This window comes from Geospiza fortis, unplaced genomic scaffold (genome assembly GCF_000277835.1).
Source record: "Geospiza fortis unplaced genomic scaffold, GeoFor_1.0 scaffold85, whole genome shotgun sequence".
Lineage (NCBI taxonomy): Eukaryota > Metazoa > Chordata > Aves > Passeriformes > Thraupidae > Geospiza > Geospiza fortis.
In genome coordinates, this window is record NW_005054358.1 from 2,039,535 (window position 1) to 2,055,177 (window position 15,643).

The following is a 15,643-nucleotide window of genomic DNA, read 5'->3' on the forward strand; positions in this document are numbered from 1 at the left end:
TCCTGCTGAGGACAAGGCCAGAAAGAGTGACAGGCTGGGCCAGGAGCACGTGGGGGTCACTCAGGGGCTCTGGGCCTGCTAGCCTGGGACCCACTGGTGAGGAGTGGCAGGGCCCGTTTCCCCCCCTCAGCTGAGGGCCCCAGCACTCTGTGCCTGTCCCAGCACTGGGTGAGGCCACTGGGGAGGGAGCAGCTCTGTGGCTGCACTGGGAGAGGCTCTGGGTGCCTCTCTCAGGCTTGTCCTGGCCTGTGAGGCTGGATGTGGTTGATGTAACATTCACACCTCAGGCCAAATGGGCTCAGACACAGGGACCTGCAGCAGAGGGAGAAAATCCACTCAAGGATTGGAGCTGCTTTCCCTTGACTGTGAAGGAACTGCTGCAAACCTTTCTGTGGGCAGGTGTTGAGTTCAGGAGCTTGGCATGGCCTCTGCTGCCCCAGCCTTTCTCTGTCCTCCTCTCTTTCTGTCCCAAAGCTTCCGTGTCCTGGCAGCTGTGCAGCCCCAGCTCTGACAGGGATTGCACTCGGTGCCTTTGGGTCACAGCCAGGCTGCTTGGGCTCTGCTGGTTCCAGAAGTGTGGAAGGAAGTGGCAGAAGTGACTCCATTCCACAATCTGGAAAGGGAGCACTGCAGGACAGGAATGCTCTTGATGGATTCTCCTTTTACTGGGTTTCTTTTCAGCTTCAGCCTCACTGCAGCACTCTCACACTCACCAGTGGTAGCACAAGGAGTGAGAATATCCCTAGTTCTCCTCTAGGATCCCAGGAGAAGGGTGGATGGAGGGACAAAGGGATAATCATGTTTGTAGACCAGCTCTGCTTCTGTTAGTATGTGCTGGTACCTGCAGAGAGAGGAATTTCCAAAGAATGACAAAATTGATTCATTAAAGAGAAAATGTCCTGGGAGACTCATCAGAGAGAGGGGGGACCCCAGGGTTTCTAAACAAACACAAGGTGTGTGAAAGAATTGCTGGTCCTGGCTATGGTGAGTTGTCCTGTCCCTGGATAAATCACAGGGAGGAATAGCAAAGGCCATGCTTTATGTTAGATTCTTTTTGATAATGGGATAAGTGACTCAGAGATGTTAAAGGAATATTATATGTGTGAATAGTGGCTTCTCCAGACTGTCATGTCCTTGGAGAGTGTTATAAATAGTTATGAGCACCCTGCTGCACTCTCTAATGGTTGGAAAATAGCAATTAATCATGTTGAACTTGTTCTAGAGTTTCTAACAAATAATAAAGTGTGGCATAACAGCTCAGGGTCTTCCTCACATGGGTAGTGCAGCTTTCCACCTGTCAGTGGAATTTCCTCAGCTCAGTAAAATTCCTCCTCAGGGAAGGATCCACGGTCCCCTTGTGCCACCCTGCAGCCCCTGGGCTCGGGGTGGGACAGGGATCAGTCTGGCCAAGGTGTCCCAACCACAGAAGTCTTTGCAGCTGGAATTTAGGAAAGCTGAACTGGAGATGCTGGGATGAATGATGAGCCTAGGTTAAAATCCATTCTCTTTTCCCACAGGGAAAAGAGTGTGTGTCTGCAGGAGTGAAATTTTAAAAAATTAGAAAGTTTAGTTTTGTTGAGAAAAAGCAGCAAATCCTTGGCTGGAGCAGAGGGACAGTCTGTGGCACTGAGTTCCTGACTGACTCTGTCACGAGCTGAATAAATTCTCCACCTTCCCTCCAAGGAACCCTTCCTTGGAACAGCATTTCACCTGCTATTCCTAGTTTATAAATCTCCTTTGCCAGGTATTTGGGGAAAGCAAGATTATTATCAAGAGGAGCTTGAAACAGACACAAAGAGTGTCCTGTCATGCTGGGACAGTGGTGGCTGTAGGAGGTGCTGCTCCCTCTTGGTGCAGCAGAGCAAGGAACACTGGCTGGGGACAGGGAACCCCGTTCTGGAACCTGCTGCCAGTAACAGACAAGGTGGGGCAGGAGAAAGCGTGGAGGGATAGGAAAAGGGGGATGGCTTCAAGCTGAAGGAGGGCAGGTGAAGACTGGGAAGGAATTGTGAGGATGCTGAGGCCCTGGCACTGGGTGCCCAGAGCAGCTGGGGCTGCCCCTGGATCCCTGGCAGTGCCCAAGGCCAGGTTGGACAGGGCTGGGAGCAGCCTGGGACAGTGGGAGGTGTCCCTGCCATGGCAGGGGTGGCACTGGATGGCTTTAAGGTCTCCTCCAACCCAAACCATTCCACGGTTCTGTGATCCTCTGATTTTTAAGCCCAGAGCTGTAGATTGGTGAAATCCTTTGGAAAACCCGTTCCAAACATGACTTTAGCTGAGCTCTCATGAAAGCCTGGCTCTTCATCCCTGTGGTCTGGGCAGGGGCCAGTGCTGGAACCAGTATAGACGATAACTTCACTGGCAATGAGGAGCAATTATTTTCCCCTCTATCTTCCTGTGCCTGGGAGTTTTGAGCAGTAACAAGATTTAGTGTGTATGGTCTCCTTCTCTTGCTCCTTCCTGGCAAGAGGAGAGTGTGTGTTGTGTGAGTCAGGCCCCTGGGACTGCCCCTTCTGCTGCTTGGCTGTTGCCTATTTCCAGTTATCATTTTGTTGTTGTTGTTGTTGTTGCAAGGAACAAATGACTCGGGGTGCACATGCATGTTAGTTAGTAAATGATGCATTCCTTCCTGAGAGCGGCTTTCACAGCTTCCTGCTGCACTGCTAATGCTCTCTGGCACACAGCTGAATTCCTGTGAAAAAGCCAGGGCTCCTTGAGGCAGTGTGCAAAATCTTCCTCTGCACAAGCACAGGGAGTGGTGTGGTCTGCAGTAATTTCATTGCCTTTAATTTCTCCTGTTCCAGCTGGGCCGATGCACAAACAGTGTGGTTAAGTATGAACTGATGCGCCCGTCTAACAAAGTCCAGCTTTTGGTGCTGTGTGAGGACCATAGAGGGAGGATGGTGAAACACCAGTGTTGCCCTGGCTGTGGATACTTTTGCACTGCAGTAAGTTCGTGCTCTCAATCTAGGGAAGGGGGTACCTGTTGCAACAGCTGGAAGCTGAAGGTGGAGATGGTCCCTAAAGGGGTGTCCTGACTTCCTGGCATCAGCCCCACCTCGTTCCACAGCACGTCAGGAGGTGTTTTCAATAGGAATGTGTGTGAGGGCAGCTGAAATCATCACCTTGATCTTCCTGGAGGACCCCCAAGGGGTGTTACCAAAGGGATTTCACATGCTGGAAGTCTTGCCTTTGGAATTTCTTTGGAACAAGGGTTTGTTGTTTTTCTTCGTGTACAGATCAGTCACATCCAAAAAAAGTCTTAGCTTGGTTTGCAAATGAAGCTGTGCTCCCACCTCTGTGTTCCCTCAGGATGGGGAACCTGAGTGATGGCACTGGACCAAGGCAGTGTTGGAGATCTCAATTAGGTTAGATATTAGGAAGATTAAATACTAGGAAGGAATTGTTCCCTGTGAGGGTGGGCAGGCCCTGGCACAGGGTGCCCAGAGCAGCTGGGGCTGCCCTTGGATCTCTGGAAGTGCCCAAGGCCAGGCTGGACAGGGCTGGGAGCAGCCTGGGACAGTGGGAGGTGTCCCTGCCCATGGCAGGGGGTGGAACCAGATGAGATTCAAGGTTCCTTCCAGCTCAAACCACTCTGTGATCTCCTGCTGCTTCTTCCACCTGTGCCACCGAGGCTTTTAAGGGACTTGCTGCAGTCCTTTGGTGGCCAGTGTTCTGCTTTCCCTGTGGATAAAGCTGAAAGGCACCAACTGAGGCTCATGGAGTGATGATGAGGCTTAATTGTGTGATGCTGGTATTCTTCAAGATGACTCAAGGAAAGATGCTGCAGTTGTCTCAAGCATTATTGTAGTAAGTGGAGCCATCCTGGGTTTTCTTGCTGAGTCAAAGATCATTTAGAAGATAAAACCCTCAAAACCCTTCAAGGCATTTGCAAAGCTGAAATAGAGTTAATTAGATTGCTTGGGAGGACTGGATTCAGGAGAAGAGGGGGTTTGGCTGGCCTTTCCTTGCACTCTCTTCCATCTCTCAGTGCTGTGTGCTGGTGCACAGAGGTGAACCTGGAGTGTTTGTCTGTGCCACCATCACCAAGCCAGAGCACAGCAGGGCTTCAGGCAGCACTGACACCACAAGGAGGGAGCTCTGGCTCCTGCACAGCAGTTGCAGGGACTTTGTTAGAAAGGGAAGATAATTTTAACAGGAATTGCCCAGTTTGTTGCATGGGCAGTGAGCTTGTTTGGGTTAATTAGGCTGGTCCAGGCAGAAGAGTGACATCATTTGGGTTACAGTGGGGTCAATGACAGATTGATGCAGGTTCTTGCATGGTTTGTGTACAGCTGTGTTTCAGGTAGTTTTAATGCTGGCTCAGCACAGGTCTGAAAGTTTCTTTTGCAGTTTTGGGGGCGTCCTTACAGGGCACTGGCACTTCTAGAGACACAAGCGAGAACTTCAAGCGTTAGAGGGAAGAGCTGGAAATTGGGACTTCTTTGTTCTGTTTCCCAAACACAATTCAAAATCTTGCTTTGCAGTCCTTAACCAAGTGAGTTTTTCCCCCTTTACCTTGGTTTTGTTCTCTTCTAAAGAAGTGGCAGTGCTTGCTTTACTGTACTGGACGCAGCAGGGCCGAGAGAGGTGGTGAGGAGTGGCATGGAGCATGTGAAGGGGCGAGGCACGGGCCCAGCAGGGGCTGAATTTCCTTCTCTGTGGTTTTTTAAGGGCACTTTCATGGAGTGTCAGCCCGAGAGCAGCATCTCCCACCGCTTCCACAAGAGCTGTGCCTCGCAGGTGAACGACACCAGCTACTGCCCTCACTGCGGGGAGGAGGCCTCCAAGGCCAAGGAGGTGACAATAGCCAAGGCTGACACCACCTCCACGGTGTCCCTGAGCTACGAGCAGCAGAAACCTGCAGCTGTGGAGGGCAGGGCTGACACCACCACCGGGAGGTGAGCGCTGGGGCATGGGGGGATCTCAAAGCTCCTGCCAGGCCAGGCTTTGGTTGGAGTGGTTGGGCTCGTCCTGATGAGCTGGAGGCTGCCTCAGCTGCAGGAATCTGAGCTGCCCCAGAGCTGAGGCAGAGGCTCTGGAGGTTGGAGGGTTCAGGAGTTAAACCATTCCTTCCTGTTACTGTTAGGAATGGAATAATAGTGGAATTAGTTGATGTTGTCAGGTTTGGTCAGTGACAGCCATTCCAATCTGCAGCTCCTGACTTGCACCCACGAGAGGAGGAAAATACAAATCAAACCAGCCCTGTGTTGAACTCTGCTCTGACTTCCCATCCCATCTGGCCATGTTTAGGTGGCTTTAAGACTTGTCCCATGTGCCTGGGTCTCCTGTAGCACAGAGTACATCAAGATGTAGTCAGAGAGCAGTGCAATTCCTTTCTGGGGCAAGTCCTTACTGAAAAAGCTGTAAAATTTATTGGTTTGGGTTTCAATTTCAGTTACACTTATCTGTATTTAAAATGCATTTGCTTTTCTTTTTTGGCATAAGAGAAACATTGTTGTGTATTTTTAATGGCTGTGCTTTGGCTGTCTCTCATTTTTCCTCTTCAGTGGCACTGGGACGAGGTTGTCAGAGGAAGACAAGCCAGAAAGTTCGGCTGCTGAAGGGTTTGACATCCCTGGGTCTTCAGTTTTTCCAAAGCCTACTACTAGCTTGACCCAGGGACCAGTGAAAGAAACTCTGGAAAGTGCCCTGATTGCCCTGGACTCTGAAAAGTAAGAAAAAGACCATTGGGTCACTCCAGTTCCCAGCAAAGTTGCTTAGCCTAGAGAAAAGGAGATTTAGCTTTTCTGGATTTTGTTCCAGCTCAGAGCTTTTTTTGTTCACTTCACTCATTAGTCATCCCCAACAGATTTGGGAGAACTGTAACAGCTCTAAATGTCTTATTGATTTCTCTGGAGGATTTAGTTCTTCACTGGCTCTTCAGCTGCAGCTGTAACTTCTGGGAGCTCCTGTTCACAGTAGTGAGACCCAAAATCTGTTGCTGAGCAGCCCTGAACAGATCCAGCCCTCACTGGAACAGGACTGCCTGGGGCTGGAGCTGGAAGTTTTAAAGCTTCCTTCTGGAGACTTGTTTTTCTGTATCAGAGAATCATAGAAAGGTTTGGGTTGGAATTGACCTTAAAGTTTATTCTGCCCCACCCCTGCCATGGCAGGGACACCTCTCACTGTCCCAGGTGCTCCCAGCCCTGCCCAGCCTGGCCTTGGGCACTGCCAGGGCTCCAGGGGCAGCCCCAGCTGCTCTGGGCACCCTGTGCCAGGGCCTGCCCACCCTCACAGGGTAGGATTTATTTAATATATTTAATCCTAAATTTCCTCTCTTTCAGTGTGAAGCCATTCCCTGTGTCCTGTCCCTCCATCCCTTGTCCCCAGTCCCTCTGCAGCTCTCCTGGAGCCCCTTCAGGCTCTGCAAGGGGCTCTGAGCTCTCCCTGGAGCCTTCTTTCCTCTGGGTGAGCACCCCCAGCTCTCCCAGCCTGGCTCCAGAGCAGAGAGGCTCCAGCCCTTGGAGCATCTCAGGGACCTCCTCTGGATTCACTCCAGAGCTCCAGGTCCTCCTTGTGTTGGGGATCCCAGATTTGGAGGCAGCTCTGCTGTTGGGGTCTCACCTGAGCAGGGGGGCAGAGGGGCAGAGCCCCCCCTGCCCTACTGCCCACGCTGGGGGACAAGCCCAGAACTTGGTCAGGCCCAGGGGTGGCAGTGAGGGCTGGCAGTGAGTGAGGGGTGACATTCCTGTCCTTCCCTGGGCACTAACTCCTCCTCTCTCCCTCTCCTGCAGGCCCAAGAAGCTGCGGTTCCACCCGAAGCAGCTCTACTTCTCTGCCAGGCAAGGGGAGCTGCAGAAGGTGCTGCTGATGTTGGGTAGGTGCCTCCTGCCCAGGCCAGGGCCTGGCTGGCAGCACTCCCAGCTCCTGCCAGGCAGTGCCAGCAGCCACTTCCCAGCAGGGCACCACGTCATCTCCCCAGTGCCCCGGGGAGCAGAGACTCCTGTGGGTGATGTGTCATTGGGAAGGCTTCATCTGTCTGGGAAATGGGCACTGATCCCCACTGGTGTCTGCTTTGAGCATGGTTTATCCAGACCAGCTGGTTGTGTCCCCACAATGGCCTCCATGTGGTTTTTCCCACCCCCTCTCCATGCCTGGGATACATATTTGCATCCAGTAGAGAGGGAATGGATGGAGTCAGTTTAAACCAAGACCCATCAGCAAGAAAGCAAAAAGGAAGAGCCTTCAATCCATGGGCTTTGTTTTGGGGTACAGAGGTGCCTATCACCAGATGCCTTTGAGCTGCTGAACTTGTTTTTAGCATCCAATATTCCCCAGGAATTTCCCCCTCTGAGGGACACAATGTTTCACAAGGATGCTTCCTTTCCACTCCAGTACTTTGCTGTACATTTTTGGATGCTTTCTGTTCTTGCCCTTTATCAGTTCCTTTTTTTTTTTTGTCTAGCAAGTGTTTGCTCCATTGTTCCTGTTTTCAATAGCACAGAAATGTTATTCATTGATGTTTAACTACAGCCTCATCATACACAACATGTTATCATGCCCAGACATCTTTGTCTGGCTGTCAGCATCATCTGTCAGTCTCTGCACAGCTGTGAGAATCTCTGGCCAGATCCTGAGCCTGTGTGGACAAATTCCATCCATGTTGCAGCTCTGTATTTGCAGGGGTGCAAAAAGGATCACTAATATTAGTCCCAGTTAATAATGGTGAGACAGAGCCCAGGTGGTACCAACTCTTTGCTGTTCCCAATTTCTGCGTTGCTTTAAACCAAGCAGTGTTTTTTCTTTTTTTTATCCTTACGTGGTGTTTGTTGGTTTTGAGATGAGGCCTTTGGAGAGATAGCAATGCCTTAAAAAGGTATTGAATTCCATGGTGTTTCTAAGCTCTGGGTTTGAGGGCTGTTGCATATTGAATGTGCAGGGGACTGCCCTGAGAGCTTTCTGGTGAGATGTGCAGTGAGACGTGAGCAGGGCTGAGGATGGGCTGGGAATCCATCCTTTAACAGCCTTCAGCTGAGACATGATTCCCCTGCTACACTGAACTGTGCTTGAAAGTGTCTCTGCTCTGTTTTGCAGTGGATGGGATTGACCCTAATTTTAAAATGGAGCATCAGAGTAAGAGAACCCCTCTCCATGCTGCTGCCGAGTCTGGCCACGTGGACATCTGCCACATGCTCATTCAGGTCTGTCTGCACTTCCAGCCCTCTGCACAAACCATTTCTGTGGGCTTGGTCTGCCCCACGTGGAAATCAGCAGGGGAAAATCCCTCCTGTAAAAAACCTCCTCAATCCCAGGGTTTGCTGTGCGGGAGGAGTGGGGCAGAGTAATGGAAAGGCACAGCTGGAATTGTCCTGTTCTCCAGGCAAGGAGCAGGGGAAGATACGGTGCAGGGGGCAGCTGGGGATCTGTGCCTAAGCACAGCCAGAGCTGGGCACTGCCAGATGTGCCAGCACAGCCTGACTGAGCTGCCAGATGTGCCAGCACAACCTGGTGCACTGCCAGATGTGCCAGCACAGCCTGGTGCACTGCCAGATGTGCTGCCACGCTGCAGGAGATCTCCAAGCTCTTGGTTTTGATCTCCAAGAAAGGTTGCTGTGGGTGATGAGGGCCTGGGAGCTGCCAGGCCCTGCCTTCCCTTCTGTCAAAACCTGAGGAGCTCCAGCTGGATTTTCCTCTGCAGCATAAATGTCTCACATGTGGAAAGGAGTGAAGGGAAGATGCAAGTTTGGTTTGTTGGCTGAGATTTGGATTCTAACTGAGGGGAGATGGTCAAAGCTGTAGGGATGTTGTTGAGCCTGCTCCAAAACAATGTGAAGAAGAAAAAGAAGGATTTAAAAAGTTATAGATTTTCTTTTTGGACTGGTGTACCTGGTCTGGAGTGACTGGAAGTGTGTTTTGTTTACCCTCTGGGATTGGGAAACCTTAAAGAGCTCTTGGAAATGATCCTGCTGGGCTGGTGCACTTCAGCACCTGGAATTGGAGGCTTTCAGGTACTGTTTGAAGGCAGCACTGGACCTCCCTGGTTGCTCTGACTGAAATTATGCATGTGAAGACAGTAGAATGAGGAAAACTTGTGAGATATCACAAACAATTTAATTATCAGTAGAGTTGGTTTGTATCCAAAGTGCTTCATCTTGTCTCTCCCTGAGGTCTGGCCTCTGCAGCAGCCCAGTGTTTGGCTGGGAATGGCCCCAGCTTGTTCCACTTGAAATGCTTCTCCTCTGCCCTGGTTTAAATAGCTCTGGCTGAGGAAAAGAGTCAAAACAAAGGAATTCAGTGGGAGGCACCTGAAAACAGCTCCCTGTGCCAGGTGAACCTGAGTCAGCTGCTGTGAACAGGTCTGAGCCTCACACAGACACACCTGCCAAGAGCTGTGTGGTGTGTCTGAGACCTTTTGGGTTTGAGTTTTGGGTGGTTCCTGAGCCCAGCCCAAGGGGTAAAGCAGGCAGGATAACCTGACAGAGCCATGGTTTGGAAGGAGTGAGGTGTTGTTGGAGGCACTCTGGGCTGAGCTGAACAGATGCTCGGAGACCTCTGTGGAAGTGCCATTGACTTCCACAGGAATATTTAGCCACTCCCCAGGATATTTTTTACAGCTCCTGCCTCTGTTGCCATCAGCAAGTTGTTCCTGCTGCTTGTGACATTGAGAAGAGCTGGTTGTTGGAGGCTAAGTCATAGACCAGGGAAAACAAAGCTGCTGGAAGGAGGAGGAGGCTGACTTTTCCAAATTGTTACAGAAACAATATCTAGAAAGTAGGAGTACAAAATCTGGTAATAACAGGAATTATTTAATAACCAGCTGTTGGCTTCCTTACAGCTCCTTCGTGGCTGGGAAGGCAGGAGAGGGGGCAGGCAGTGTGTGCTGTTTCCAGAGCAGGTGGACTTGCACTGCCTTCTTTCCTCATTCTATTTCTTCTTTTTTATTCCTTTTTTTCCCCTTGCTTAATATGGCTACATTTCAGGAGAAAATCTTGTTATTAAATCTCTACTCCCACATCCTTCCCCTGCTAACTGTGCTCGTCCTTGCCCTGCCTCCCAACAGGCTGGTGCTAACATTGACACCTGCTCTGAGGACCAGAGGACCCCCCTGATGGAAGCAGCAGAAAACAACCACCTGGAAACTGTGAAATACCTGATCAAGGCTGGAGCACTAGTAGATCCCAAGGTAGCAGTTTGTTCCTTGCCTTTTTCTCCTGAGGAAGCCTCTGTCCAACATTTCTTCCTTGAAGTTTTGGGTGGAAGTGCCCAGGCTGAGGAGAAATGGACTGGTTTGTCTTGGAGTGGAGGCTGGGGGTGTCATAATCTCATTTTTCTGCTGGCCATGAGATGTTTGGGGCAAGTGTTTGCCACTTGTCCCTTTAATTTGTGGCACCAAATGTCAGGGGGGTTTGATTTCATAGGTTTTAGTGTCACAAATCCACTGCAGTGGAGTTGGATTTCAGAGTTCCCTTCTCTGTAGGCTCTAATAATGAGAGTTTTGGGGTGATGCTTTAAAATAGGCTGGTAATTAGGTGCTTGCCAAGCCAGGAAAAATGACAGAGGAAGCTTTCCTTTCCAAAGAACTCATGTGTGGATTCTTGCACTCATGCTGCAGTGGCAAAATTGAACCCCATCTTTAAACTCTACCCCTTAATTTAAACCAAAACAATATAATGCAGCTGTCTCTTTGCCTTTAGCATGCTCTGGATGCTTTGCAATCTTGGAAAATACACAGACCAATTATTAGTCCCATAAATCAGATGCTGTTTGGAGCACAGGAACCCTCCCCATGCAAACTTATTGTCACAACCTGCTGCTCTTGGCTGGGTTTGGGAAGGCAGTGTTGGCACAAGGTATCAGGTGCTGCCCAATCCAGGCCCTAAATGGATCCTTGGGAGGGGGAAAGGACAGGACAGGCACCTGTGGGTTTGTGCTGGCCACTGTCCCAAGTACCCTGAAGCAGCCCAGACATCTCTCACCTGGTTCATTCCTGTGGAAGAGAAAAATGGGGAGTTTGTGTTTCTGAAGGTCAACGGAAGGAGATAAATTCTGAGCTTGCAAAAGCAAATTAGAAGTCTCAGATCACATCTGAGGTCTAGGCTAGTTGATGATGTTAATTAGTTTCTTAATTAGCTCAGGCTCTGTTTGAAAGCAGCAGCATTGGTTTGGAAGCAGCTCCAGCCCCTGCCTGGGGCAGGTGGGACTGCAGAGAGCTGGGTGGGGGCTCCCCAGCCCCCAGGGTGAAGCTGTTGGTCCTGTTTCCAGCATGGAAAAGCCCCACTCAAAACCTGAAGAAACTCTACAATAAAATCTGCCTGCTCTCCCAGGGCTGGGGAGCTGCACGTGGTTCTCGCCCATCCAAGGGGAAAGCTGTGGAATTACTCAGCTGGAGCAGGCACATGTGGGGGTGTAGAAACTCTTTCTGTGTCCCAAGGAGCCCTCCTGGTGCAATCCCTGACCTGAGATGTCCCCTCCTTGCTCAGAGGAGCTCAGAGTTGTTCCCTCAGCCTGCATCACATCAGCTCCATCCCAAAGCTCTCACCTCCAGCGTTGCTCCCAGGGATTTAGCTGGAAGGAGTCATTTGGTTTTTTTCAGTCTTTCATTTCCTCCTCCTGATTTCCTGCTCTCTGGGCCTTGCTCTGTGCTAAGCTCTTGGGATATAAATGCCTGATAAAAGTCAGGCTGCTGCCAGAGAGATCTTTGGTGGGAGGTGGGAGCATCTCCATCATGACTCACAGCCTGTCCATCTCCTCCAGGCCTTGCATTCCCAGCTCCCAAAGGCATCTTCCCTTTCAACCTTCGGGGTTGTTTTTTATCTCCAGTCTGTGCAGAGGGCTGTGGGCAGGCTGGGGACCTGGTCTCACTGGAGAGAGACACCACAGCTCTGGACCTGCTGCCAGGTGCTGGGATAAGACCTTGGGCTTACAAAACCCACTAAAAAACCTGGAGAAATGGAGCATTTCAACTTGAGACAGCGATTTTTCTGATGTAAAGTGCAAATTTGCACTATGTGAGGGATTTTTGCTTCCCTTTGGCTCTCCAGCACATGGAGAAGAGTGGGAAAGGAGCTCTTGGAAAACGGGGGCATCACTGCCAGGGTTTGGGGCTGGTGCCTTCCCCAGGCCTTGCAAAGCCCTTTCCTTCTCTGCAGGGTGGCACCTCTTTGCTGTAAAGCTCCCCAGCTCTGCTTAGGGCTCTGGTTTCTTCTCTCTGCTCTCCTGGCAGTGGGGTGGAGACTTCTGGAATTCCTTTTTCCATCGGGGAACTCCTCTGCTGTCCTGAGCATGGCTGAGGGTGTGTTCTGTGCTTGTGTGCAGGATGCTGAGGGCTCCACGTGTCTGCACCTGGCAGCCAAGAAGGGGCACTATGACGTGGTGCAGTACCTGCTCTCCAATGGGAACATGGATGTCAACTGCCAGGTGAGGCTTCCCCGGGGCAGGAGCTGCTTTGCCCAGCTCAGGGACTCCCTCAGCACCTGAGTGCTCACTCAGGTACAGTCCTGCTGCTGGGGGACACCTCCAGGTCACCACAGGGTGACAATTGTGTGCCCCTCCAGTCTGCCAGGGAGGGTGATCCCTCACTGACCTCAGGGAGCTCCCCTTGATTTGCAGTTTCTCCTTCAATTTGCTGTGGATCCTGCTGCTCCAAGGTGTTCCTGAGCTTTTCCTAGTGAGGGGATCATGGACAATGGTGTGGGATGGGCTGAGCCTGGCACTGGTCACTGTGGGGTTTGTCCATTGCCCTTGGGGTTTATCCATTGCTGTGGGGTGAGACAGAGGTAATTAGGTGGGGTAGGGACAGAGGTAATTAACCTGGGGCAAGGACAGGTCCTCCAGGCTTCTCAGGGAGTTTCTGTAAGATCTTTTGAACACTCTGGGTGCTCCTTGTGCCTTTTGGCCAAGCTGAGGTGCAGTGCCAGCCTGCTGAGCTGGAACAAACTCCAGCAGTGCCACGCTCACCTGCGGGAGCTGCAGCAGTGCAGGGGGAGGGCAGGGCTGTGTGGGGCCAGCAGGAGGCTGTGGGAGAGCTGTGTGTCACCCTGCTGTCTCCTCCCAGGACGATGGTGGCTGGACACCGATGATCTGGGCCACGGAGTACAAACACATCGAGCTGGTGAAGCTGCTGCTGGCCAAGGGCTCGGACATCAACATCCGTGACAATGTAAGGCTCCCCTGGCACCTCCTGCAGAAACTGCAGCCTCTGCTTAAACCCCAGACACACCCCTGGGGACAGATTTTGGGCTCAGTCCCACTCAGTGTGAGTGAGAAGTGTCTGGTGAGAGTTTTCCTGCGTTCTGGGCAGAAGTTTGGCAGCTGGTGGGATGTGCTGTCCCTGCAGCTGCTCTGTCAGGATGCTGTGTGGAATCCTCAGCTCTGAGCCTTGCTGGTTCCCAACCCCCTGGACACTGCACCAGGCAGATCCCCTTCAGCCCAGACTTACCATCTGCAAGTTTGTCCCAGGCCAGGGACTCTGGGTGTGGTTTGGGGCACCCTGTGTGCCTTCTGAGGGGAACCAGCTCCTCTTTGTGTTTCTGGGTGGGCTGGGCACTCTGCCAGCAGCTGTCAAAGCCTGGCCATGCCTGGGCATCCCTGGCACAAAGCTCTGATGTGTCCAGAGCTGGAGCTGCCCTTCACCTCTCTAAATCCTGCTCCAGTGGGATGCACTCAGTGCTTGAGTCCCTGGCAGCTCTGTGGGACCCCCAGCTCCGCCTGTGGGGCTGTGCCAGCTGCTTTCCCAGGGATTTCCAGGGAAATAGAGAAGATACAAAGAGATACTGTCAGAGATACTGTCTGCTTTTTCCCAGCCTTCTTCAGGAGAGTCATTGTATCAGCACTGTTTTCCTTATACTATGTTTCTCATTCTTTTCTTGGACTCTCTAAGGATGTTGAAGTGTGGTGTCTCACCCTGTTCCTGGAAGTGTCCAGGACCAGGTTGGACAAGGATTGGAGCCACCTGGGAATAGTGGGAGGTGTCCCTGTCCATGTCAGGGGGTGGCACTGGATGAGCTTTGAGGTCTCTTCCAAAGCAAAGCAAACCAAAGCAAACCCCTCTGTGTTTCTGTGATTGTGTGGCTTAACCCCAGGCAGGCACCAAGCCCCTCACAGCCCCTTGCTCATTCCCCCACCAGTGGGGAGAGAATCAGAAGGGTAGAAGGTAGAAAAAGACTCGTGGGCAGTTTAATAGGGACAGTTTAGTGAGATACAGTTTAACAAGGAAAGCCAAAGGCATGCATACAAGCAGAACAGAGCAGGGAATTCATTCCCTGCTTCCATGGTTGGACAGGTGTTCAGCACCTGCAGGAGAGCCCCACCCATGGAACAGTGACCTGGGAAGACAAAAACCATCGCTCCAAACATCCCCTTTCCTCCTTCTTTCCCCACTTTATATCCTGAACTGATGTCAGATGGTCTGGAATGTCCCTTTGGTCAGGGTCAACTGTCCTGCTGTGTCCTCCCAGCTTTCCATGTCCCCCGGTCTCCTCCCCAGTGAGGCAGCACAGGACAGAGCAGGCTCTGTGTCAGCCCTGCTCAGCAGGTGACATCTCTGTGTCCCCAGCCCTGTGTTCAGCACCAGCCACTGGGAGAAACATTAACCCTATCCCAGCCAAACACAGCACACTTCGATGGTTCCCAGTTCCCAGGCAGGTCTGGATCCAATCCTGTTCCTAAAAACAAAAGTCAAGGTGAGAGGGAGCTTTTTGGGCTGTTACATCTGTTTGCTGACTCTGAACAAAACAGACTCTTTGATCTACCACAGCTTCAAAATCACACATTAATGATGAACATCAAATCAACTCAGTCTACAATTTACTTGAAAGAAAACCGTGCTCTTAACAGCTGTGTGTGTGTCACATCTATCCTGGACCTGCAGCTGGGGTGTCCTGCTGGATGTGGCTCAGGACAAATGTCCCTCATGCTGGGAAATCTCCTGCTTTGGGAGAAAGGCTTTGCTTGTGATGGTGCTGCTTTTCAGGCAGGAGCAGTGCAAGGCAGAGCACCAGCCCAGGGATCTGTGACCTGTCTGAGCTGCAGCCCACAGGATGGATGTTTTCTGTAGGTTGTATGGCTTTTTCTAGATGACACTGTAAAGGGAAGCAGGAGCTGGATAGGAAAGTGTCTCCCTCTCCCTGATGTGTGGCAATAGCTCCCTATTTAAGGCAGGACCTTAAGTTACATAGTAACAGCTCAAACACTCCAGCAGCAGCTTTGTTTTTGCTTTAAAAAGAAGGAAAAAAGGGGAATAGCTGGGTGATCATTACTATCATTTCACTGTTGTCATCAATGTCTTTAGAGCCTGTCATGGGGAAGGGATCGACGTGTGCTGCAAATTGCAGTGTAACAGAAAACAGGATCATCCCTTAAAATATCTCCATCAGAAAGATGAGTGTTCAGCTATTTCCAGTGCTGCTAGTGAGAGATGAGTACATACAGTATTTAAGAGATGCCTGGAGTCAGATTGATTGCTTACCCCATGGCTCCTGGTTCTCTTTTTGGCACCTTCACGTACCCTATGTGCTCTTTTTCTCTTCAATTTCGTGCTGTGCTCTTTTTCTCCTTAATTTTGCAACCCTAGGAGGCACAGTAGCTTTCCTAGCTGGGGAAACTCAGCATCCAGCCTTTTCCAGCATGTTTGTTCATGTCTGTCACCTCTTTCCTGGATTGATCTAGATTGGTTTGTGGCTCGGAGACTGACGAGCTGTCT

General features: G+C 51.1%; 1 protein-coding gene across 9 annotated transcripts in view; it reads left to right on the forward strand.

Moving 5' to 3' along the window:
• Positions 1-15,643, forward strand: part of EHMT1 (euchromatic histone lysine methyltransferase 1) — a 78,507-nt gene that overhangs the window by 47,039 nt on the left and 15,825 nt on the right. For 7 of the 9 annotated variants that reach the window (XM_031059196.1, XM_031059195.1, XM_031059194.1 and 4 more), the window contains 8 exons: positions 2,805-2,948; positions 4,675-4,901; positions 5,511-5,675; positions 6,738-6,820; positions 8,038-8,144; positions 10,004-10,126; positions 12,259-12,360; positions 12,998-13,102. In XM_031059196.1, the coding sequence (XP_030915056.1) occupies positions 2,805-2,948; positions 4,675-4,901; positions 5,511-5,675; positions 6,738-6,820; positions 8,038-8,144; positions 10,004-10,126; positions 12,259-12,360; positions 12,998-13,102 (1,056 nt within the window). The remainder of the gene's footprint in view (positions 1-2,804; positions 2,949-4,674; positions 4,902-5,510; positions 5,676-6,737; positions 6,821-8,037; positions 8,145-10,003; positions 10,127-12,258; positions 12,361-12,997; positions 13,103-15,643) is intronic. The other 2 variants (XM_031059199.1, XM_031059201.1) reach the window with 1 other exon arrangement.